The sequence below is a fragment of the Enhydra lutris genome, unplaced genomic scaffold (genome assembly GCF_002288905.1).
Source record: "Enhydra lutris kenyoni isolate GAN:26980312 unplaced genomic scaffold, ASM228890v2 scaffoldscaffold12, whole genome shotgun sequence".
In the NCBI taxonomy this organism is placed as follows: Eukaryota; Metazoa; Chordata; class Mammalia; order Carnivora; family Mustelidae; genus Enhydra; species Enhydra lutris.
In genome coordinates, this window is record NW_019154096.1 from 55,797,655 (window position 1) to 55,823,870 (window position 26,216).

General features: G+C 35.5%; 1 protein-coding gene across 2 annotated transcripts in view; it reads left to right on the plus strand.

The window, feature by feature from the left end:
• LOC111145295 (STE20 like kinase) overlaps positions 1-26,216 on the plus strand; it is a 62,444-nt gene that overhangs the window by 19,289 nt on the left and 16,939 nt on the right. Inside the window, exons 2-13 of one of the 2 annotated variants that reach the window (XM_022500128.1) lie at positions 2,197-2,361; positions 4,545-4,593; positions 4,928-5,077; positions 11,985-12,057; positions 12,227-12,421; positions 13,218-13,299; positions 14,709-14,837; positions 15,179-16,549; positions 18,910-19,040; positions 19,258-19,381; positions 22,677-22,856; positions 25,523-25,615. In XM_022500128.1, the coding sequence (XP_022355836.1) occupies positions 2,197-2,361; positions 4,545-4,593; positions 4,928-5,077; positions 11,985-12,057; positions 12,227-12,421; positions 13,218-13,299; positions 14,709-14,837; positions 15,179-16,549; positions 18,910-19,040; positions 19,258-19,381; positions 22,677-22,856; positions 25,523-25,615 (2,742 nt within the window). The remainder of the gene's footprint in view (positions 1-2,196; positions 2,362-4,544; positions 4,594-4,927; positions 5,078-11,984; positions 12,058-12,226; positions 12,422-13,217; positions 13,300-14,708; positions 14,838-15,178; positions 16,550-18,909; positions 19,041-19,257; positions 19,382-22,676; positions 22,857-25,522; positions 25,616-26,216) is intronic. The other variant, XM_022500129.1, reaches the window with a different exon arrangement.

Here is a 26,216-nt window from a genome sequence, read left to right on the forward strand (position 1 = left end):
ATGAGGAAACTAAAAGATTTTTTTTTTAAGATTTTATTTATTTATTTGACAGAGGGAGAGAAGGATCAGAAGTAGGCAGAGAGGCAGCAGAGAGAGAGGGGGAAGCAGGCCTCCCGCTGAGCAGAGAGCCCCATGTGGGGCTCGATCCCAGGACCCTGAGATCATGACCTGAGCCGAAGGCAGAGGCTCAACCCACTGAGCCACCCAGGAGCCCCGAAACTAAAAGATTTTGTGAGTTGCCCTAGGCAACACAGTTAGTAAGTGATAGAACAAGAATTTGAACCTTAACAGTTTGACCCAACAGAGCCTGTTATGTGAAACACTGTTCTGTGTGTGTATGAAGCACTTAGCACAGTGCATAGCTTTTATTAGTTAATATATATGTTTAGGCTATCTTTTATTTTTTTTTTTTTAGATTTTATTTATTTGACAGACAGAGATCACGAGTAGGCAGAGAGGCAGGCAGAGAGAGAGAGAGAGCAGGGAACCAGGCTCCCGGCTAAGCAGAGAGCCCAATGCGGGGCTCGATCCCAGGACCCTGAGATCATGACCTGAGCTGAAAGCAGAGGCTTAACCCACTGAGCCACTCAGGTGCCCCTAGGCTATCTTTTAAAAATAAGTATGTGAAGAGAATGAGAAGAGAAGCCACTGATTGGGAGCAAATATTTGCCAAAACATATCTGATAAAGGAAAGTTACTCAAAATGTATAAAGAACTCTTAAAACATAGCAATTGGAAAATCAACAGTTTCATTAAAAAATGAGCTAAATATCTGGACAGACATCTCACCAAAGAAAATATACGATGACCAGTAAACATATGAAAAGATTCTTGACATCATATGTTATTGGGAAATTGCAAATTAAAAAAGGAGGTACTACTATACACCTATCAGAATGACAAAGAATTCTTACTGACAATACCAAATGCAGGCGAGGATGTTAAACAACAGGAATTCTCATTCATTGCTGGTGGGACTACAAAATGGCATAGCCAGTTTGGAAGGCAGTTTGGCAGTTTCTTATAAAACTAAACGTACTCTTACCATATGATCTAGTGATTGTGTTCCTTGGTATTTACCCAGAGAAGTTGAAAACTTACATCTAGGGGCACCTAAGTGGTTCAGTTGGTTAGGCGACTGTCTTTGGCTCAGGTCATGATCCCAGGGTCCTGGGATCCAGCCCCACATTGGGCTTCTTGCTCAGTGGGGAGCCTGCTTCTCGTCTTCTTCTACCTGCTACTCCACCTGCTTGTGCTCTCTCTTTCTGTGTCAAATAAATAAATAAAAATTCTTTAAAAAAAATAAAAGGGGGCACGTGGGTGGCTCAGTGGGTTAAGGCCTCTGTCTTCATCTTGGGTCATGATCCCAGGGTCCTGGGATCGAGCCCCACATCAGGCTCTCTCCTTAGCAGGGAGCATGCTTCCTCCTCTCTCTCTGCCTACTTGTGATCTCTGTCATCAAATAAATAAATCTTAAAAAAAAAAAAAAGAAGAGAAAAGAAAACTTAAATCTACACAAAAACCTGCACAGCTTTATTCATAATTGCTAAAACTTGGAAATAACCAAGATGACTTCAGTAGATGAATGGATAAACTGTGGCACATCTATATGTGATGGACAATTCAGTCCTAAAAAGGAATGAACTACCAAACCATGACATGGAGGAAGCTTAAATTCATGTTACTAAGTGAAAGAAGCCAATCTGGAAAGGCTACATACTGTATGATCCCAGCTATGTGACATTCTGGAAATGCTGAACTATGGAAGCATTAACAAGATCAGTGGACAAGATCAGTGGTTGTTAGGGCTTAGGAAAAAGGGAAGGTTGAATAGGCTGAGCATAAAGAATTTTTAGGGCAGTGAAACTATTCTGTATGATATAATGGTAGATACATGTCATACATTTGTCAAAACCGATCGCGTAAACTCTAAGAGTTAACTCCTAATGAAAACCGTGGTCTTTGGGGATGATGTGTCAGTGGAGGTTCGTCAGTTGTAACAAGTGTACTACTATGGTACAGAATGTTGATAGTGAGAGAAGCTGTGCCTATGCAGGGGCTGGGACCTGTACTTTCTGCTCAGCTTTGTTGTGAACCTGAAACTACTCTAAAAAAAGTTCATTTTAAAAAAATGGAAAATAAAATTTAAAAAATCACGTATGCATTTTGTGACATTTGTGATGCTTTCATTTTTAGGCCCAGAATAAAGAGACCAATGTTTTAGCTGCTGCAAAGGTGATTGACACGAAATCTGAAGAAGAACTTGAAGATTACATGGTTGAGATTGATATATTAGCATCTTGTGATCACCCAAATATAGTCAAACTTCTGGATGCCTTCTATTATGAGAACAATCTTTGGGTAACTATTTTCTGTTGATCTATAAGAGCCAAAATGAGTTAATTTTCTGAAAGAGGTTTATAAGTTGTAAAAACCTATTACCTCTACTGTTTACTTATGTTACTTGAATTGATCTATTGAGAGGGTCATTAACAACATAATTATCCCTAGCTTCAACAGATGTTCAGATGTGTTCAGATTTCCATTTGTACAGTATTTCATGATTGACATTAGACCCAAATAGAAAAGCTTGGTTAAGAATATTAAATTTCTGGGGCACCTGGGTGGCTCAGTTGGTTAAACCTCTGCCTGCCCAGGTCATAATCTCAGGGTGCTGGAATCGAGTCCCACATAGGGCTCTCTGTTCATCGGGGAGCCTGCTTCCCCCTCTCTCTCTGCCTACTGCTGCTCTGCCTACTTGTGATCTCTTTCTCTCTCTGTCAAATAAATAAAATCTTTTTTTTTTAATAATTAATAATTTTTTAAAAAGATTTTTATTTATTTGACAGAGATCACAAGTAGGCAGAGAGGCAGGCAGAGAGAAAGAGAGGAGTAAGCCGGCTCCCTGCTGAGCAGAGAGCCTGATGTGGGGCTCCATCCCAGGACCCTTATATCATCACCTGAGCCGAAGGCAGAGGCTTTAGCCCACTGAGCCACCCAGGTGCCCCAATAAATAAAATCTTAAAAAAAAAAAAAAAAAGGATATTAAATTTCCCAAATTATGGAATTATATGGTCTTTCTTGTTTGTAATTTAAATTTAGACATTTACTTAAAAATTTTTTTTGGAAATACCTTTTGTTTTCTTAGAAATTATTTATAATTTCTTACCCTACACTTTTTGTAGATCATGTAATGAATTATAGAACACTTACTACAAATGTTAAATAGTTATCTTCTGTATTATCAGACTCACCTTTGGTGTATGATGTAGTGGCTAAGGCTGAATATATAAATTTTGTTCATTTTTAGAAAATATTAGGCACAAATACATATAGAAATAAAATAATATTTGTTATAACTGGTCAGTCATTTTCTCTGTACTGACACTAATTTAATCAGGAGGCCTTACTGAAATGAGAGTTTTTGTTTTTCTCCTTAAAGGAAAGTGTTACGATGGAAGTGTTAGGAGAGAATTGTAGGTCGTGTAGTGCAAGTAATACTTTGGAAATTGAAAGCCCTGTATTTTTTTGATCCTGGTGCTGCTAGGTAGGAGCTTGAGTAAGTCAGTTAACCTCTGAATCTGTTTACTTATCTATGAGATGAGTGAGCTACCTTCCAAATTATTTCTCACATGATACAACAAATTTGAAAACAATTTGTAGTTGGCAAGCACCTGTAAAAAATTACAGTATATACAAAAGTGAAAAAATCAGGAAGCTAGACAATTTGACAAAATAAATAATTTTTAATAATTATCTGTAGTTTTCATCAGTGTGGTGTCCTCTAATGTAGTTGTTCAAAGCTCTAGTAGAATGTTCTCAGAGATTATAGTGAAAGTGAACTCCTGGACAGTAAATAGGTAAGATCTTTAGTTGAAATTGTTGCAAAATAAAAAGTTGGACATCTGTGAGGGACAGGCTAGTGAGAGATGTAGAATTAATCATCTATAATTAATACTTAAAGGAAGTATATATATAAAATTACAGGTGTGATGGGGTGAGACGGAAAGTACATGGTGGTTTGTACCAGGGAGATCTGGGAAGACATCCATCAGAATGTGATTGATAATTGAGCAGGGATTGGAAACTTTTGTGTGTGTGTGTGTGTTTGTGTGTGTGTGTGTATGTGTGTGTTTTAAAGAAGTCTCTAAGTATTTTGAGGATTTATTCCTATTAGAAAAGTTAAAAAATAGGTTTGATCACTTAAATCACAGTAGTTACATTAAAAATGAGTATAGTAAAATCTCTCGGCAGTGAAGAAATGGATATAAAATACTGTTCCCAAGAAAAATTGTGTACCTAGTAATTTTACAGAAGCAGGGACACTAAAAATGGTGATCATATGTCTACAATGTGTTTGTGCTTTTTCAAAATGTGTATCATTAAGACTCAACTTTTTTGACAGGAAATCTTTATGGTGTAAAGATATCAGCATAGAATTGTTTCCATAACCTAGTTATTCCTTTATCTTTTTTGCTAAATTGAAAAAAAAAATACTCAAACTCAGTGTTGAGTTAGACACATGCTTTTTTTTGTGCTTGCAGATCCTTATTGAATTTTGTGCAGGTGGAGCGGTGGATGCAGTGATGCTTGGTAAACATCATTTTGTTCTTTATGTTTGTATTTTAAATTATATTTAATCAAAGGATTTCAAACATTTAACCATATATATACATCTTGAATATATATCTTGAGTGAAGCTCAGTAAATTAAGAAATCAGCCTAATTACATTATATATTCTTAAATAATTCTAACACAATTCTAAAATGAAATGTTGAATATATAAAGAAAATAATCTTTGTAGATATTTAGTTCTTCTAAAATAATTCACTGAATGTTACCTTTGACATTGATGGTGAAGGTATACACCTTGTTAATGTGTTTTCACTGTATAACAATGCAGATTTGTTTACTCTTTCGTTCTAGAACTCGAGAGACCTTTAACTGAGTCCCAAATACAAGTAGTTTGTAAACAGACTCTAGAGGCCTTGAACTACTTGCATGATAATAAAATCATCCACAGAGACCTAAAGGCTGGCAACATTCTTTTTACCTTAGATGGAGATATTAAGTTGGGTAAGTTTCTTCCCTTAAATCAAACATTTGAATATGTGCTGAGATTTTCCCCTGGATGTATGTGACTTAATATTGTTTTGTTATGACTCAACTGTGTGAAACATGGAGAAATTACTCCATGTTAATTTTTTAAATACTGCCTTGGATAAATAATTCATTAACTCCCAGAATTCCTAAGTATAGGCAACTTATGTAAAGACACTTTAAAAAGAAGGTAAGAAAGGATGGACTTCATTTTCAAAAAGACAAACTTTAGAAAGCTGGTTAATTCTTTTTACTTCTTAATTTTTATATGTAGTTACTTGTAATACATTTAGAATGAGAGAATATATAAAACAGCTAACTTAGTTTTATCTTCATTTCCAAAACTCATGTCTAGTGAGTTTCTTTACCATTGTTTACTTTTATTTATTTATTTTTTTAAAAGATTTTATTTATTTATTTGACAGACAGAGATCACAAGCAGGCAGAGAAGCAGGCAGAGAGAGAGGAGGAAGCAGGCTCCCTGCTGAGCAGAGAGCCCGATGCGGGGCTCGATCCCAAGACCCTTGAGATCATGACCTGAGCCGAAGGCAGCAGCTTAACCCCCTGAGCCACCCAGGTGCCCCCATTGTTTACTTTTATACTCCATTTTATAAATATAGTGTCCTGGCCAAACTAACCAAGTAGACCTGAAAAGGATGCCTAAAATAAGTATCAAGTTTTTAATTTTGTTTTTTACACTGAGCAAATAGATGATAACTTCTTAAGAAGAAAATAGATGTAGATTTTAGATGGAAAACTGATTAATTTCCTATATACACAAACATATGGAAGATACAGTTATCTTTAAGTATACTCAAGATAAGAATTTTTTAAAAAATTTGGTAATAAAGTCTAAATTTATGTAATTTGGAAGGATGAAAAGGAAAAAATATATTTACAGGCCATCTTGTGATACCGTTGATCATAGTCATTTCACTTTTTTCATGACACCTAAACAGATTGAATTTGGGATGCCTGGGTGGCTCAGTCAGATATCTGCCTTCAGCTCAGGTCATGATCGAAGTGTCCTGGGATTGAGTCTCTCGTTGGCTCCTCAGTCAGCAGGGAGCCTGCTTCTCCTTTTGCCTGCCATTTCCCCTGCTTGTATGTGTGTGTGTGTGCTCTCTCTCTGACAAATAAATAAAACCTTAAAAAAGAAAACAAGTATAAGTTAATATACTAAATTTTAACCTTTTTATTGTGAAATAATACAAATATAGAAAACCACACAAGTAATTGTGTAGCTTAGTGATTTTGTAGCTTTGTAGATGATAGCTTTGTAACTACCACTAGGTCAAGAAATAGAACAAGCAGCACTTCATGTGTCCCATCTTAATCAGTGTCCCTCTCTTCTCCACAGGCAGTCTATCCGGACCTTTATAGTAATCACTTGAGTTTTGTTTTTTTTTTTCTCTTTTCATTTCTTTATGGCTCTATTACCCAATGTTCATCTCTTGACTTTAGAATTTAGACTTGGTTATATTTAAAACCTCATTTTTGTTCTAAGTCTCTTAATTTATAGGATCCCACCCCCCTCCCATCTCTTTCTTTTCTTTACATTTTATGTCATGCATTTTCATGGGGGCCAGAATTGGTTCTTTTGGGGGCAAAAAAATCTTAGATATTACAATATTTAATAATCCTCCAAATGGCCCACAGAAAACAAACATATATTATGTCTGTGGTGTTAAAATTTCATGGAAGAAAGGAGGATTAGGAAAGAAAGTCTAAAAAGGTTCTGTAGGAGAATGATGATAAAAAAAGGTTGAGAAGCACTGAACTAACTATGAGACCTGGGTATTGGACCTGTTGAGTTTTCCTCAATCTGCATTTTGCCAACTGTATACTCATGATCATTTTTAGTAAGTTTCTCTTTGTATTTCCTTTAGATGTGCAGATAAATGCAAAGGCCTCATCAGTCTCAAATTTGATTCTTTGGCAAGACTATATATAGGTGGTTTTGTGTCCTTTCACTGGGAGGCACATGTCTGCCTTTAGCTTTTTTTTTTTTTTTTTTTTTTTTAATGTTAACAACTGTTGATGCTTAATGCTTAGATCTGTTCTTTGGTTTGAGTTTACAGAATGAGAATTCTATCACTTTGTTTTCATTTACTTTTTTGATAATAATTTTGATATAATTATTCACCAAGTATTTTATTATCTTTATTTATCATTATAAAATTAAGAATAATTATATAAGATGACACTTTCCTTCAGCTATTTGGTTCCTGAGGAATATAGTTCATATGGACAAGACAGGAAAAATCCTTGATTCCTTCTTTTTATTCATATAGCTTTAAAGACCATGAATTGGTTCTCTCTCACCCTCAGTTGGTGACCAGTATTTTTAAAAATATTTTTAACTCATGAATTTAATTTTGTAGATGTGAAATCTACTATAATTTTTATCTTAATTAAAGCTCACATTATGCCATCTTTGATCAATGGGAGCCTCTTTAAGTTGGTATGTTAATCCCTTTGATATGACTTTAGTACCCTTTGATAGCTTCCTTGTTACTACAGGTTAGGTTGAGGTGTTTCAGGATTATCTTGTATATTTTCTTTTTTTTTTTTTTTTCTTTTCATCCTTCCAAATTACATAAATTTAGACTTTATTACCAAATTTTTTTAAAAAATGGTTGTAAATTCTTTTTTTTTTTTAAAGATTTTATTTATTTATTTGACAGACAGAGTTCACAAGTAGGCAGAGAGGCAGGCAGAGAGAGAGAGAGGGGCAGGCTCCCCGCCGAGCAGAGAGCCCGATGCGGGACTCGATCCCAGGAACCCAAGATCATGACCTGAGCCGAAGGCAGCGGCTTAACCCACTGAGCCACCCAGGCGCCCCTATCTTGTATATTTTCTGCCTCCAAACTGTAATTAGCCATTTCTTAAAGAAGCTCTAGTTTCTTTTTTTTTTTTTTTAAAGATTGATTGATTGATTGATTTGACAGACAGAGATCCCAAGTAGGCAGAGAGGCAAGCAGAGAGAGAAAGGGCGAAGTAGGCTCCCTGCTGAGCAGAGAGCCCGATGCCAGGCTCAGTCTCAAGACCCTGAGATCATGACCTGAGCAGAAGGCAGAGGCCTAACCCACTGAGCCACCCAGGCGCCCAAAGCCCTAGTTTCTTTTAGTAGGATATGGTATTTCAAGATTGCGTATGAATGTTAGAAGTGATTAACAGTTTCTGGTTTGGCCATGATTCTAGGCCTTTCCAGAGGACACAGCTAGGCTCTCTGAGTTCCTATGTATTTCCTAATCAAATTCAGGATGTTTGTTTTTGTTTTTGTTTTGTTTTTTTATCCTAGCCTCTTCTGTATTACATGTGTATCTCCTTCTATCCTAAGAGTCCTGGTTCTCAAGGGCATTGATGATAGATTTAGAATATCCCATAATTACTTATTTTCATTCCCTTTTCTGTATTTAATGCTCACCACCAGTCCTTACTATGATATCTCTTTGGTTGTGTTGGTTGTCTGAAGTTTATTCTCTGGTAGATAACTCTGGAGGGGTTCTCTGAGTTCTTACATAATGATAAAAGTTCTACCCATATTTATACTTTGAAGGTCAGTTTTGCTGGATAGAAAATCCTTGGCTTACATTTCTTTCCTTGAGTTATCTGAAATATGTTACCCTGTTTTCTTCTGTTATAAAGTGTTATTGTTGAAAAGTCTGATGATAATCTGATTTTCTTTCTCTTTCAAATCATGTACTCTTTTTGCCTAGATGCCAAAGAGTTTTTTTCTTCAAGGACCAATAATTTGACTAGACTTTTCTCTAATATGTTCTTCTAATATTCAAGCCTTTTTTTTTTTTCCAGGAAGGTTTTCTGGAATTACAGGTTTGATTATTTGTTCTGTTCCCTTTCATTGTCTATCTTTTTTAGGAACTTTTTTTGTTTGTTGGCTTTTCTAGTCAGCAATATTTAAGAACTTTGTCCCAGATTCTTTTTATCTTTCTTCATTTTTAAAAAATTGTGGCGAAATATAAAAGTTTACCGTTTCAACGATTTTTAAGTGTACAGTTCTGTAGCATATTCACATCGTTGTGCAACCATCACCACTATCCATCTCTAGAACTCTTTTCATCTTTCCCAATTGACACTCTCTACCCATTAAACACTAACTCCCAATTCCTCCCTCCACCCCTAGGTCCTGGTGACTACCATTCTACTTTCTGTCTCTATGAATTTGACTACTCTAGGTACCTCATATAAGTGGAATCGCACAATATTTATCTTTTTGTGACTGGCTTATTTTACTTAGCATAATGTCTTCAAGGTTCAACCATGTTGTAACATGTCCATTTTCTTTTAAAGGTTGAGCAGTGTTCTGTTACTTATACGTACCACATTTTGTTCATCAATTCAGCCATTGACACTTTACCTTCTACCTTTTGGCTCTTGTGAATAATGCTGCTATGAACATAGATACACAAATACCTGTTTGACTCCCTTTTTTTAATTCTTTTGGCCATTCTATAAGTGGAATTGCTGGATCATGTGGTGATTCTATATTTAATTTTTTGAGAAACTACCATTTTCCATAGTAGTTGTACCATTTTACATTCCCATCAGCAGTGCACAGGGGTTCCAGTTTCTCCACATACTTGTCAACACTAGCCATCCGAATGAATGTAAAGTGGTAATGGGTGTAAATTTGTTGTGCTTATTTGCTCTTGCATTTCTTCTAGTTTAGTCTTTGTTTCTAAAATGACTTTTTCTAATTTTTCTTGAGTTCTCTCACCTCATAATTGAGGTTTTGTAATTCTGATGTATGTTACTCTTTTATGTTTTATATCTTTTTTTTAAAACTCTGGTAGCTCATTTAAAAATAGTACATTATCGGGGCGCCTGGGTGGCTCAGTGGGTTAAAGCCTCTGCCTTCAGCTCAGGTCATGATCCCAGGGTCCTGGGATCGAGCCCCGGCATTGGGCTCTCTGCTCAGCAGGGAGCCTGCTTCCTCCTCCCTCTCTGCCTGCTTCTATGTGATCTCCGCCTGTCAAATAAATAAATAAAATCTTTAAAAAAAAGTACATTATCATTTTGATCCATTTTGGTGCACATTTTTCTGTAAATGTATTTAGAATCTTAAATATAGGCACATACTTTTGTGTAAAAGAGTGCATACCTTTAAAAATAACTAAATTATTGAAGATTTAGGAATACCAAAGTAGTCTTGAGTTGGTTGACATTTAAAACGGTTGCAGTTTTTGTTTTATTAATTTATAAATACTTAGAGAACCTTCTATTTCTGCGATACCCTGTTACATGTACACAAATGTAAAGTACCATACTGTCCTCAAGAACTATTTAATACACCACAGTAACCAAATTTTTATGATTTTATCAGGTCACGTGGTTACAAATGGAAATAAATGGGTAAAATGCTATTTTAACAGACCAACATATGCATGCGGCATAATTATAAATAGAACTACAAAGTGTATAGCAATCTTAATTTTCCCCTTTGCACAACAATTAAGGTACCTTTTTGTCCATCTTTAGTTTACCTCCTGTTTATAAGGGTGCTTAGAGAAATGTGAGTGTTGACAAGGGACAGTTGTTTAGGTCTGTTTCTGGATCTCCTTCCCCAGTCATATTTGAGGGGGGGATAGAAAGTTGAAAAGAAAAGAGCATTAATAGCCTCTAGGAAAATACTTGAATAAGTACTGAGCTCATTTTACCTGAGTACAGAACCTCTTCTGGCAGGAATTCAAATTGTGGTTTCAAGTCCTTCCTCCAAAAGCATAAGAGAAGCTTGTAAGTTAGGAGGTTGGGATAGTGGTAGAGTCCTGAATAAATCTATTTACATTGTATCTTCTACAGATGTATCTTCCAAGTTTAATATGTTTTATTTGCTTACTCATTTATGAACTTCATTATAAAACATTAATGAAATATCTAATGTAATAAAGGACTTTGTACACCACATTAGGAAGCTTTAAATTCATTCTACAGGCAATAGATAGCTACCACTGTCTTTTAAGTGGGAGAATTATGTGGTCCAAAACCCCCCCCCAAAATTATGTGGTCCAAAAAAACCCTGCACCATATAATAGACATAAATAATTAGAACACAGTCAGGATTTCATGAGCTTTAAGAGTTCTACCAACAAAATAGCAGAAAGGTTAAAGTTATAGATATGGCTGCTAATGGTAGCTACCATTTATTGAGTATATATATTCTGTGTCACTTTTGGAGGTATGAGCACCAAATACTGGATTTTTGATATTTATTCATTTTGAGAATTGTGGCATTTCAAACAAGTAACTTTAAAAGTTAGGTATAAATGGTATGAGGTAATTATGCAGCAAGAGCAAATTGTGTTCCTATTGTTCTCTAAGCTGAAAAGGTGAGATTAATAACTGATAAAGCTATAATGTTGCTGTTCTCTATAATTTAAATCAGAAAACATGGTTTTTGATTTTTTCTTTATAATATAATTTTATGAGGAAATTAGCAAGACATATGCTGTCATAAAGGCTACTTAGTAATTTCTGCTTTTTACCCTATAGAAAAAAATGTTTATCAATTTAATTATATCATTTACCACTAGTTGGCATTTGCTTTGAAATGTTATTAGACTGGTCTGTTTTAAAGTTACTATTTGTTTTTATCAATTCTGAAGAATTCTTGATCTGAAGATGTATAAGGGTGGTAATATTAAATGTATTAATGATAAGATATTTTCTTTGGCAGTTTTTTTGGAGGGTGTTGTGGTAAAAAGAGAGCGGTCAGAATTAGGATGGTAGAGAAGTTACTCTATTTTGTTTACCCTTCAATAAGAGTGGTCTTGTTAAAGACTTGAAATGCTTTTCCCTGTGTGAAGTACAGTGAGCTTTGCTAGAAACTATTAATACTTTGTATGATTGCTTTTATTTCTAGCGGATTTCGGAGTATCAGCTAAAAACACAAGGACAATTCAAAGAAGAGATTCCTTTATTGGCACACCATATTGGTATGTATTCAGCTTTATGGATTTATAGTATTATGTCAGAAGCTTTTATCACCTATTATCACTCATTAATTTTGCTCACATAATTGATTATACTGTCTCTCTTTTATGTGGCTTGCAATTATTATTCTTAAGTTAATCATCTTAACTTTTCAATTCTCTGTCTTCATAGGATGGCTCCTGAAGTAGTCATGTGTGAAACATCTAAGGACAGACCCTATGACTACAAAGCTGATGTTTGGTCCCTGGGTATCACTTTAATAGAAATGGCTGAGATAGAACCACCTCATCATGAATTAAATCCAATGCGAGTGCTGCTAAAAATAGCAAAATCAGAGCCCCCTACCTTAGCACAGCCATCAAAATGGTAAAATACTCTAAACGAAGCCTTTTACAAAGCAAAACTTGATGTTTTATTCTCCCAGCTTCTCAAGGGTATTTAAGTTTAGTTACATGGTACAAAGACTGTATGAGTAGAAAACTGATTTTTGGTAGGTTTTTTTTAAGACTTAAGAACCACACAAACTCTTATAACTAACTTTTTCCATAAATTTGAAAGTATCAGTGATTTGAGGTCTACATGAAGCAACTGTATATAATATAGTATTTTTTAAAAGATTTTATTTATTTATTTGACAGGGAAACATAGCAAGAGAGGGAACACATGCAGGGGGAGTGTGCCGTGAGAGGGAGAAGCAGGCTTCCTGCTGAGCAGGAAGCCCAGCGTGGGGCTCCCTGGATCCCAGGACCCTGGGATTATGACCTGAGCCAAAGGCAGATGCTTAACGACTGAGCCACCCAGGGGCCCCTATAATACAGTATTTTCTATACTGTAAGAAAGCGAGGAATATATGTGGTTAATTTATATTTGTGGAATTTAATAGAAGAGTTTCTGTGATTTTTGGCATACTTGGGAATATGTGACTATATCATAATGTCTGAAACCATGACTCTACATACATATATATTTAATTTTATATTTACAGATGATATCAATATTCATCTTAATATTATTATGAAATCTTAGTATTCCCATTAACCAGTTTTGTTATGTTGAATAGTATTACATACATTAAAAAACACAACTGTAACTTACCAGAGTTTTGTTTGATCTTAATAACAAGAAAATAAAACAGTATCATTGTTAAAATTTTATTTTGAAGGTCTTCAAATTTTAAGGACTTTCTAAAGAAATGCTTGGAAAAGAATGTGGATTCCAGGTGGACTACATCTCAGCTACTGCAGGTAAGAGAAGAGAAATATGATGACAGTGATCATGTCATTGTTTTAACATCTCTTATGAAGAATACAATTTTAGATTCATTCAGTGTATTCTCTTTTCACTCAAGTTTCCCTGTGGAAAATTGGAATACACTGTAGTAGTAAACATTTGCTTTACAAACATGTGCTGCCATTACCAAAAGGCATTTAACTTATAAGTCATTCCTTTTGTGCTTTTTTGATTAATTGTATTCTTTTTATTCTGTTATTTCCATTTTGTTAGTTATTTCCACTTTGTCTCTCCAGTTTCTAGAAAGCAAGCCCCTTGGGGGCAGGGGTAATGAGCTAATTTTTTTTTTTTTAATATCTCTTACAGTGAGGATAAATATTCAATAATATTTGACTGTTGAGTTTTAAGAAAATGGTGTTAAAGTGATTGGATCAGTTTGTTTTATAGGAGGACCTATTTGTAATATCTGAAATAGAAACCTATTAAATAATATTACAGGTAAACAAACAGAATGACAAATCTTGAGGCAGTTACTGTTAGATTGAGTTACTTTTGCATCCTGGTATTTTAGGTTGATCTATTTATCTTGGGGAAAAAGCAGAAAAAATTGCCTTGCTCTGTGCAACAGGTAGATCCCTAGAACACACTTTCTCTTATTATTTTATTACTCCCACTTTAGAAGGTCTTAGTCTGTGACAGGCACTATTAAGTACTGCTGAGTGTACAAAAATGAATAAAATGTCTTCTTACTCTGAAGAATATTAGAACCATGTCATAAAACCAGGTATATGCGGACCTTTTTTTTTTTTTTAAAGATTTTATTTATTTGAGAGAGAAAGGGCATGAGCAGGTGGGAGGGAGGGGTAGAGGGAGAGGGAGAAGCATGCCCCCTGCTGAGTGGAGACCCCAGTGCAGGACTGGATCTCGGGACCCTGGGATCATGACCTGAGCTAAAGGCAGATTCTTAACTGACTGAGCCACCCAGATGCCCTTATTTGCAGACACTTTTAACAGAACTCTAAAGCTTTTTGTAATTCTTTTATTGAGGCTTTTTCCAGGATTTATATATATTGTTACTTTTTAAGAGCTAAAAATGTATCCATTTGAAACTTGCTTTAAAATTTAATTTAGATTATGAAATTTCAAACATAGGAAAGTACATGTACCCAGATATGTGTTACCATTTTTGACATATTTCCTTCAGATTCTTTTAAGAAAGTACATAGTTGCAGGCAGCCCTATTACTACTGCTCAGTCCCCTTCTCCTCCTTCCTTGCCCAGATGCAACATTATCTGAAGTTGTTTATATTTTTGTTATCCACGTATTTATATTTTTACCACATAATGACATGTGTATTATGTGTCTGAAATTTTATAAGTGTTTCAACTGTTATTAAGTATGCTCTTCTTAATGCTCAAACAGCATCCCTTTGTTACGGTTGATTCCAACAAACCAATTCGAGAGCTGATTGCAGAGGCAAAGGCTGAAGTAACAGAAGAAGTTGAAGATGGCAAAGAGGAAGATGATGATGAGGAAACGGAAAACTCTTTGGTCAGTATTTAGAAACGAAATGTTATTTAGGTAATATTTAAAGTTAGGTTTTGAGGTGTAATTGCACCTGTGTCTAAAGATTAATTGATAGGTAGCAGTACAAAACCTTTAGTTTTAGGGGTGAAGATTAACAAGTTTGCCTTTTGCTACCCATTTTTGTCATATTTATTTGAAGATTTGTCAGTTCTTTAAATTATTTTTATAACTTCATCAAATTTTAATTAAGATATTAAATCATTATGTATTGTTTAAATCCTATATCTGTATACAAAATATATATTGTTTTGGACTCCATCTTGAAGTTATGTTTTAACACTAAAAATGTATAAAATCTTTTTTAGCCAATACCTGCAAGTAAGCGTGCCTCATCTGACCTCAGTATTGCCAGCTCTGAAGAAGATAAACTTTCACAAAATGCTTGTATTTTGGAATCTGTCTCAGAAAAAACAGAACATAATGCTTATGAAGATAAATTTAACAACAAAGTTCTTAATGAAAATCTCACTACTGATGAACCTGAGAAAGCTACAGAGGGTGTTAATGAACATATTAATGATGCTCACTTAGAAGCTATGGCTGAATTTCGTAATAGAACAACAGTAATCGAGGAAAATGGAAGAGAGGAGAAGAGACCCAAGCTTGAAAATTTGCCTGACACAGAAGACCAAGGAATAGTGGACATTAATTCAGTCAGTGAAGGAAAAGAGAATAACATAACTTTAGAAACAGATACTGAACAGAATCTGAAACCTGAGGAAGAAAGGGATCAGGAAAAACAACAGATATTTGAAAATAAGATTATGAAATCTGAAGAAACTAAAGATATTGCTCTTCAGACAATGGATTTAGTTTCTCAAGAGACTGGAGAAAAAGAGGCAGACATTCAGCCAGTTGAAAATGAAGTTACATTTACAAAGGAAGACAGCCAAGAGAAATTGGGAAAAGATGACAAAATTCTAGAAGATGTGATCAGTGATACAAGCAATTTGATAGGAAGGAATGAGACAGGAGATGTTGTTCAGAAAGCAGTTGAAAACAATGCTGAGGATGCTCAGGGTAATGATGGGAAAGAAGTGACTGAAGTAGACCAGAAATTAGTAAGTAAGCCCACAGAAGGTCCCGAGGCTGGTGTTACTGAGAAAGTTCCTATTAAAGATGTAGTGGAAACTAATGAGATAGATCAGAAATCTGTGGAAGGTAAAGATGAGGAACAATTAATCAGCAGTTTAGAGAACATAGTGAAGACCAATGAGGAATCTGGGACAAATGAAGGTGAGGAAATTACTGAGTCCAGTAGCGCTGAAGAAAGAAAGGTCAGACGTGCAGTAACTCATACGGACCACAAGGTTTTAGGAAGTGAAACTCGGGATGCTCATGAAGCCACTGTTCAGTTAGATACAGAACAAAAAGCAATTCCATGTGAAGTGCCAATTAAAACAGAACCTCAACTGACTCCGTCTTCACAGCCCAGTGAACTTCAGCCTGTTCCAATACCGAGTATTAATATCAACTCTGAAGATGCAGAAAATAAAGGGGAAATAGGTGCATTATCAAAAACTGAAACCATGCTGGTTCCAGAATCTGAGAATCAAAAGGAAAATGATACTGATTCAGGCACTGGTTCCACTACTGATAATAGCAGCATTGACTTGAATTTATCCATCTCCAGCTTCCTAAGCAAAACTAAAGACAGTGGATCAATATCTTTGCAAGTAAGTATATGTGGGTCCTTGTTTGGGTTTTTCATCATTTTGGCAATTTACAGTTTAGGTGAAACAGACATTTTGAAAATAAAACAGCACTCAATCAGTGTAGTACCAACCCTGTAAAACTCTTAAGGCCTATGAAGGCAATCAACTAAAAAGAATGAAGGAGGGGGCGCCTGGGTGGCTCAATGGATTAAAGCCTCTGCCTTCGGCTCAGGTCATGATCCCAGGGTCCTGGGATCGATCCCTGCATCGGTCTCTCTGCTCAGCAGGGAACCTGCTTCCCTTCCTCTCTCTCTGCCTGCCTCTCTGCCTACTGTGATCTCTGTCAAATAAATAAATAAAATCTTAAAAAAAAAAAAATGAAGGAGAGAGATGCTGGATGTAATCTTTTAATTTTTTGGTAATACATATTTTTGCCAACCTGATGTAAACAGTAGAAGTTACTTGGTGTGGTTGAGTTCTCTTATTGCACATATTTAGATATATTTTAGGAAGAATCCTTAATATATGAAAGAATTGAGGAAAGAATGATCACTTTTTAAGCACATTTAGAGTGTAACAGTCCTTGATTTACCAGTGGCCCATACATTGTTGCCTCCTCAGTCACAGTTATCACTACTGCTGTGAGAACCACTATGAGAAAACAAACGAAAAGTCAAAAACTAAAATGCAGAACACTTAGAGCTTTTATTTTTTATTTTATTTATTTATTTTTTAAAGATTTTATTTATTTATTTATTTGACAGGCAGAGATCACAAGGAGGCAGAGAGGCAGGCAGAGAGAGAGAGAGGGAAGCGGGCTCCCTGCTGAGCAGAGAACCCGATGCAGGATTCGATCCCAGGACCCTGAGATCATGACCTGAGCCGAAGGCAGCGGCTTAACCCACTGAGCCACCTAGGCGCCCCACTTAGAGCTTTTAGAGCCATTCTCCAGTCTTAGTGTGCTTAAGAATTACCAGGGGTATATATGATTTAGGGATATTAACTAGACTTAATGGTCTTAAATGGTATCATTTACCAATACATGCAGATGTTGAATTGTTATGTTGTACACCTGAAACTAATATGCTATTTATTATATGTCAAGTATACTCAACATGAATAAATTATTTTAAAAATGAGTTTCAAGGGGAGCTATGTGGAGGTCTGGGGTAGGGCCTAAGAGTCATTATTTGTAACAGAAGATCCATGGAATTCTGATACAGGTGAGCCATAGACTACTTAAATACTCTGGGTTGACAGCAGAAGAGAAGACTGTACAAAGCAGGAAGAACTTAGGAAACTGACCTAGAAGCTCCTGGGCATGACTGATGAGTCTGCCTCTCTGCACCAAATTATTACACTTATTATCTAGATTGTTTGCAGTTAAATTCCATTAATTTGAACTGAATAACCTTTTTAAAAAATTCAAATACTTTTTTTGAGAATTAAGGTGATATTAATTGTAGATACTTGAGTAGGGACTGAAGAAAATAGGATGTTTGGATTTACAGGGTGGCATACCCACTTTAGGTTTTAGGGGAAGCCTGGCTAGATAGGGTTCCATAGTCCAGGGCTTAGGAAGAGAAGCATGAGTATACTGGCCGCCTGGAGAGTTGAACACTGAGATATTGCAGAAAGATGATTGGAAAGTGCTAGAGACAAACTAAAATCCTAAGGCATTTTGGAATTTAAGTACTTTCATATTCTCCTTTTGCTCCTTCTGCTTTCAAATCCTTCCCCCATTTCAAAATTATTTGCTCTTAGTATTTATATGTATGCCAACTATCTTTTTTGGAATGTTATTCTTCTGTTATTTCTATTTGGACTTAAAAAGCATTTGGATACCAACTGAGGAATGGAATTTGGTCTTGATAGAGAATTGTAGGCAATAACTCAGGCAGTAGAAGCGTTATCTTTCTAGTAACTCTAAAATCACACGTTCATCTCTGTTTCTGAGATGGAGGAGAGCTGTTGATATTATTGTTGCTGATGAAATGGATTTTGATTACAAGTCCTGGCAGTGTGTAAAAATTACCTGGGGAGCCTTTCTAGAATGCAAATTCTCACCACCCTGTTGATTCAGATTCTTTAAGGGATGAGCCCCAGGCATTCATTTTTAAGTGTTTTTTCAGTGATTCTAAAACTGAAAAACAGAGGTATCTGAGAACTTAAGGTCAAAAGAGGAAGAAAAATGATTAACATGTAAAAGTTAGCTAATTAGTCATTTATGTGAATTGTTTTTTACCACCTGTGTCTAATTACAGTGTGGTGTCATAAAAATTATACGTTCACAGCTCTGTGTTGTGTTTTGTTGAGGAGAAAATGTTTTCTGTCTCCAGTATTTTCCGTATAAAGCCTAACTAAAATAAAATCTCACTCAGGAAACAAGAAGACAAAAGAAAACATTGAAGAAAACACGCAAATTTGTTGTTGATGGTGTAGAAGTGAGTGTAACAACGTCAAAGATAGTTACGGATAGTGATTCCAAAACTGAAGAGTTGAGGTTTCTTAGGTGAGTAGAGAACATAATTAAAACCGGTTTTATGACTTCCTTTCAGTCTCTGCAAAGTGTGAAGAAATAGAGAAACAGGAGTTAAGTCTTGGCTAATTTTGGATTATTCTTATTACTTTGGCATTTGAAAATATTATTAAAGTATTTTTTTTTAAAGCATTACTTCAAAGATATAATTTTTGCTATCTTCCCCATTATTGCTGTTAAATTTTATCAGACGTCAGGAGCTTCGGGAGTTAAGATTCCTTCAAAAAGAAGAGCAGAGAGCCCAACAACAGCTCAATAGCAAGCTACAACAACAGCGAGAACAAATTTTCCGGCGCTTTGAGCAAGAAATGATGGTAAAGTCTTAGATTTTGTACCATTTTGTTAGTACTGAAATTTAGTGCTTAAAAAAAAAACCCACTTTTAGAATTTGTTCTTTGATTATGAGATTTTTCTCTGGCTTTGTTAGCATTTCTAGACTTTATCTCTTTGGTGTTCTAATATGTCTTTTTTCCTTTTGCATGAAAGGATCTTCTATCTCAGTCTTCCTGTCACTGACTTAACAGTGTGATGGGTGTCTTCCAGTTTTCTTTGCTTAAAATTTATCATGAAAATCATAAAGCTAGTGGATGGTCTAGAAAGTTCTTAGGTGTGCCTATTTCTGGATAATTTTTCAATGTTAAAATTTGACCTCTCAGACTTAGGATCCAAGATTATAAGGCAGTCTAGAATAGTTTTCCTCAAGCCTGTCTGGGTATTAGAACTACTTGGGGCTTGTTCAAACACACTTACTTCTCTGCTCCTACAGTTAAGCTTCCACATCCCTATTCACAACTTCTAGAGAAATTGGTGCCGACGAGCCAAGGGTAATTGTCATGGAGTCTTTCAGTTTTTACCTTGTTTCCAAACTTGGAAAAGGAATAAGTTATGTGTTAAAAAATTTTGGTAATTTATTGAAACATCTAGCTTAATGAATGTTTTAAATATAGTTCTTTGGCTGTTCTTATAAGTAGTAAGAATTGTTTTCTGTGAAATATGGCATTGTTGATTACATTTGTTGAATCATACCTGAGAATTCTTTTTTTTTTTTTAAGATTTTATTTATTTATTTGACAGAGCAGGCAGAGAGAGAGAGAGAGGAGGAAGCAGGCCCCCGCTGAGCAGAGAGTCCGATGCGTGGCTCGATCCCAGGACCCTGGGATCATGACCCGAGCCAAAGGTAGAGGCTTTAACCCACTGAGCCACCCAGGCACCCCCATACCTGAGAATTCTTAAGAAAATAATGAACTTTTATTCTCATTGACTATTTTTATAGTACTCAATATTCTTTTTTTTTTTTTTTTAAGATTTTATTTATTTATTTATTTGACAGAGATCACAAGTAAGCAGAGAGGCAGGCAGAGAAAGGGGAAAGCAGGCTCCCTGCTGAGCAGAGAGCCCGATGCAGGGCTTGATCCCAGGACCCTGAGATCATGACCTAAGCTGAAGGCAGAGGCTTAACCCACTGTGCCACCCAGGCGCCCCAGTACTCAATATTCTATTTTCAAGAACCTTATAAAAATTGCACCTTTTTTCCCCCCAAATATTTTCTAAAATGTTTTGCTTTTTACTTATTTTTTTGTCTTTTATTTTTAGTTTTTAGAGCTGGGGGGAGGGGCAAGGGGAGAGGGAGAAAGAATCATAAGCAGGCACCATGCCCAGCCTGGAGCCTATTGTGGAGCTTGATTTCACAACTCGGAGATCATGTCTGTGCCAAAATCAAGAGTCACATGGTTAATAATAGCCTCCCAGGTGCCCCTTTACTTGTTTTTTTTTTTTAATATTTTATTTATTTATTTGACAGAGATCACAAGTAGGCAGAGAGGCAGGCAGAGAGAGAGAGAGGAGGAAGCAGGCTCCCCGCTGAGCAGAGAGCCCGATGTGGGGCTCGATCCCAGGACCCTAGGATCATGACCTGAGCCGAAAGCAGAGGCTTTAACCCACTGAGCCACCCAGGCGCCCCCCTTTATTTGTTTTTTAAATAGTCTTTACAAATATAAACTCTATGTATATCCAAAATTATATAATATTCAAATATTAAATAAGCAGGAATTTTTTGTTGAAAGAGCAGATTTATAATTTCAAAAGATTTGTCTCAGTGAAATAGGATGTTTAAGATTCTTAATGGGGGCAGGCACCTGGGTAGCTCAGTCAGTTAAGTATTTGCCTTCAGTTCAGGTCATGTTCTCAGGGTCTTGGGATTGAGCCCCTTGTTGGGCTTCCCACTTGGTGGGGAGTCTGCTTCTTCCTTCATGTCTTCCTCCCCTGCTTGTGCTCTTGTGCACGTTCTGTCTCTCGCAAATAAATCAATAAAATCTTAAAAAAAAAAAAAAGAATCTTAAGACTAAATCTGAATATGACAAATAATGGTACATTATTAAAATGGACTTTGGATAATACCTTTGATTTATCAAACATTTATTGGATAAATGTTGAAATTTTTCTGACTTTAGTACTTTATAGCAACTGGATATTCTTCTGGATTGTTTTTTTTTAAAATTTTTAAAAGACTTTATTTATTTATTTGACAGACAGAGATCACAAGTAGGCAGATAGGCAGGCAGAGAGAGAGGGGGAAGCAGGCTCCCTGCTGAGCAGAGAGCCTGATGTGGGGCTCAATCCCAGGACCCTGAGATCATGACCTGAGCCGAAAGCAGATGCTTAGCCACCCAGGCGCCCCTTCTGGATGGTTTAATAATTTTAAACATTCTACTCCTTGTATAATAGACAAAAGTATTTTCTGTGTTAGAAAAAAAACTACTCATTTTTTTTCTTTTAAGATTTTATTTATTTGAGAGAAGAGCGATAGCACATGCATGCATGAGTTGGGGGGCAGAGGGAGAGGGAGATGCAGACTCCCCGCTGAGCAGGGAGCCTGATGTGGGGCTTGATCCCTGGACCCGGGATCATGACCTGAGCTGAAGGCAGATGCTTAGCCCACTGAGCCACGCAGGCACCCCAGAATTCTTACCTTTTAAAAAAATTCCTTAACGTGTTTTAGTACATTCAGTTTTTTCAATATTGCAAAGGTTCTGTGTCACATCACTAAATTTTCTTTTTAAATTTTATTAACATATAATGTATTATTTGTTTCAGGGACACAGGTCTGTGATTCGTCAGTCTTACACAATTCATAGCACTCACCAGAGCACATACCCTTCCCACTGATCATCACCCAGCCACCCTATCGCTCTCACCCGCCTTCCCTCCAACAACCCTCAGTTTGTTTCCTGAGATTAAGAGTCTCCTATGGTTTGTCTCCCTCTCTGGTTTCGTCTTATTTCATTTTCCCCTCCCTTTCCCTATGATCCTCTGTCTTGTTTCTCAAATTCCTCATATCAGTGAGATCATATGATAGTTGTCTTTCTCTGATTGACTTATTTCACTTAGCATAATACCCTCTAGTTCCATCCACATCGTTGCAAATCGTTGCAAATGGCAAGATTTCAGGGGTTTTTGATGGCTGCATAATAGTCCATTGTGTATACATACCACATGTTCTTTATCCATTGATCTGTTAAATTTCATCACTAAATTTAAATGCTGGGTATGTACTCTTAGTAAACATCGTCATTATAATGAGTTTAATATGAATGATACATTGTTTTACAGAGCAAAAAGCGACAATATGATCAAGAAATTGAGAATCTAGAAAAACAGCAGAAACAAACTATTGAACGTTTAGAACAAGAGCACACAAATCGCTTACGAGATGAAGCCAAGCGCATTAAAGGAGAACAAGAGAAAGAGTTGTCCAAATTTCAGAATATGTTAAAGAACCGAAAGAAGGAGGTAAGTGTAACTACTGTTTTTAATTACGAAAGCTGGTTTTTTTTAATGTACACTTAAGACTACAGAATTAGGAATGATACTTGAGAGTTAAATAGTAGTCATTCATTCTTTATCTTGGTCTTCCCAACAATTATGTAGGGTAGTAGTAAGGTGAGGTGTTATCCCATTTTACTGTCAAGAATACTGGAGTAGAAGAGGTTTTTAATGGTCTGTTCAAGTTCACAAACTACTATTAAATGTCCAGCTAAACCTTGAACCAAGTCTTCAAATTAAGTCTAGTTCATTTTCCTTTCGGTCTGTCATTTTTCCTTTATTAATGTAATAGTAGAAATTGTTCTTTCAAGAAAACAGTAGAAAATAGTAGAAATTGGTTCTTTCAAGAAAACTTACTATGTTGTGTTTCCAGGTGCCAACAGTAATTCATCTTATCATTTATTTGTAATATTTAATTCATACTTGAAGACTTTTTCTTGAAAAAAAATTTTTTTCTTGGTTAGCATTGTGCCAAAACAAAAGCTGAGTACCATTGAAATTTGAAATTATAAGTCCATCAAATTGAGAGATACTTTAAGAATCACATGTGGAAAATATCTTTGTAAAGTCGTTTCTTTACAGTGAATTATTAAATTTTTCCTGAAACTGTTCCATATTGTTAGAGTCTGTGCTGTTATTTACTATGAAAGATGTTCATTGATTCAGAAAGAAGATTTATATATTGTATTAATGTCTTTTTCTTCCCCAAATTAAAAGAGTTTTACCTATTAGTAAATGTGATTTTATGATTTATCCGGTACCAATACACTAGAGGTGTGGGGGAAGAATTTACCTTTTCATGATAGAAAAGACCCCAGGGATAATAATTATGATTTAGTTCTGTTAGGACTGGAATAAAACTCTCAGCCAAACCTGTAAATGCATATTCACTTTTGTTGTACTTCTAAAATACCAAGGCTCATTGAGATTTAATTATGCATAAAACTGAATATAATATTGAGGATCTACTTGAAAAAGCATAGAATCTAATATTAATAAATATAATGCATTCTATAATTTCTTTAGGTAAATAATGAAATGGTGTATAATTTTATTTGAAGTAGCTACCATTTCTAAAAATTAGTCTTCTTTCCATTTAATATTTTATGTAGGTTTCTCTATATTATATGATGTATGACTTGACTGAGGCTCCGTGTCAGTTTTCTTGAAACTATGAATAGTTTTTATTGAGAGGTTATTTTTTTTTTTTTTGAGAGGTTATTTTTTAATACCAGATTAAATTTTTAAAAATGTATAGTTAAATATGTGATTTAATCCTAAATATATAAAAATCTGTAGTTATTTCTGCTGTTTTGGGTTTGGAGATTTTTAGTTGGTGAACGTGTTTGAGATGATGATATGCATATTTTAAATAATTATATTAATGTATTTTCTTCCTTATCGCTAATTTCTTGCATTTGGGGAGTCTCTTCCTTTTAATGGTGATTTGGTTTCATGAGGGATTACTGATGGGGAATTTTAAATACACTCTCTTCAATCAAAATCCGTCTCTTTCATAGACCATCGGTAGCATGTGGTGATTTGGAATCTGATTGCTTTTGGTGCTTCTACTTGTATAAACACATGATTGTTTTTCATAGTTGGGTTACAGGTCTGCTGTTAGGTGGAATACATATCTAGGATTTTGAAATGATTAAAAGAAGGAACTTTAAATTATACTTCTTTTTTTTTTTTTTTAAAGATTTTATTTATTTATTTGACATAGAAGCAAGAGCAAGCACAGGCAGACAGAGTGGCAGGCAGAGGCAGAGGGAGAAGCAGGCTCCCCGCCAAGCAAGGAGCCCGATGTGGGACTCGATCCCAGGACGCTGGGATCATGACCTGAGCCGAAGGCAGCCGCTTAACCCACTGAGCCACCCAGGCGCCCCTATATTTCATCTTACAATATACTTTACCTGGTGTAATAATACATCATAGCATACTAAACTCTTATTTTGTGAGCGCTTATAATGCTGACATTGACAATTAAGTCTGGCTTAAATTGTCAGCAGAGGAGAATATTACTCTAATCCAACACAAAGTCATCAAATATGTTCATTTTTATTGCGCCATGTATAAAATGGTGTGTTTTCTGAAAAAGGAAAACATAGTCCATTTATTTCTCTTTTGTTTTTTGTTTTTTGTTTTTTTTGGACTCATTAAATGAATTTAATTTAGAGTTATTTCTTTGGTTTTGTCAAGCCAGTTATGAAATTTTGCACTTTCATAAGTGGCATTAACTTTGCTTATTTTCAACATTTCAAACAATGTCAATAGATATGTTTATAGTTTTATGATCTTTCAAGAAGGTCAGTTGAGTTTATCATCTTTAGTTCAGAATCAATGCTGCTGGTAATCCTTTACTGATTGTTTTGGATCTTTAAGAGAGAATAATATGTAGGGATAATTAAGCATCTGATTAACCTTTATGTGGTGTGATGGCCCTTTCTGCACTGAGATTAAGCATGTTCTATCCTTTCATTCTTTTTCACCAAACTAACACCTATGTTATTGCATGTTGAAAGGAACTTTTTAACAGCTTTAATCTTTGACTTGTAGCTTGTCTGCTCACATAAATGCTTACTGTGGAGAAAGTATTATTTCCCCACCTCCTGCATGCTTATACACTGTAGGTTATAAATGAAGTGGAGAAAGCACCCAAAGAGCTGAGAAAAGAGCTCATGAAACGCAGGAAAGAGGAGCTTGCACAAAGCCAGCATGCTCAGGTAACAGCAGCAGCTTAATGCTACTAAAAACAGAAAGCAGTATTATTCTCGCAGCTCAGTAAACCATGGTTGAAAGGGCAAACTCCTGCTTTACTTATTATATGATGTTTACTTCTGCTCATACAAAGGTTCCCAGAGCATTCTTTATATAGAACTAAAATCACACTAATGGTGACATTTAAATGTTGCTAATAAGAAATTAAGTGGAATGTTTGGAAAGCTGACTCCAAATGAATTAAACTAGTATATTAATGTGTAATCCATTGTATTCTTATTATAATCATGATGGAAGCTTATATTTTTAAGTAGTCAGTATTTGCTAGCAGATTTTTATGACAAAATATAGAGGATTAGTGTATAGGCTTTGTGCATATGAAAAGAATGCCTCTTTAAAAGACCATTATTTTATAAAGTTGGAAGTTAAAAGAACAGTGGTGAATGGTAATGTTAAATGGAGATCTAATATTTATTACTATTAAACTCAACAACATAATTACCTTAAAACCAGATTTTGAATATTAAGTATGTTTTTCTTTTTGATTCAGAATCGAGCAGTTAAAATATACTGCCTGTATAAACTTGATTCTAGATTATGATAAGG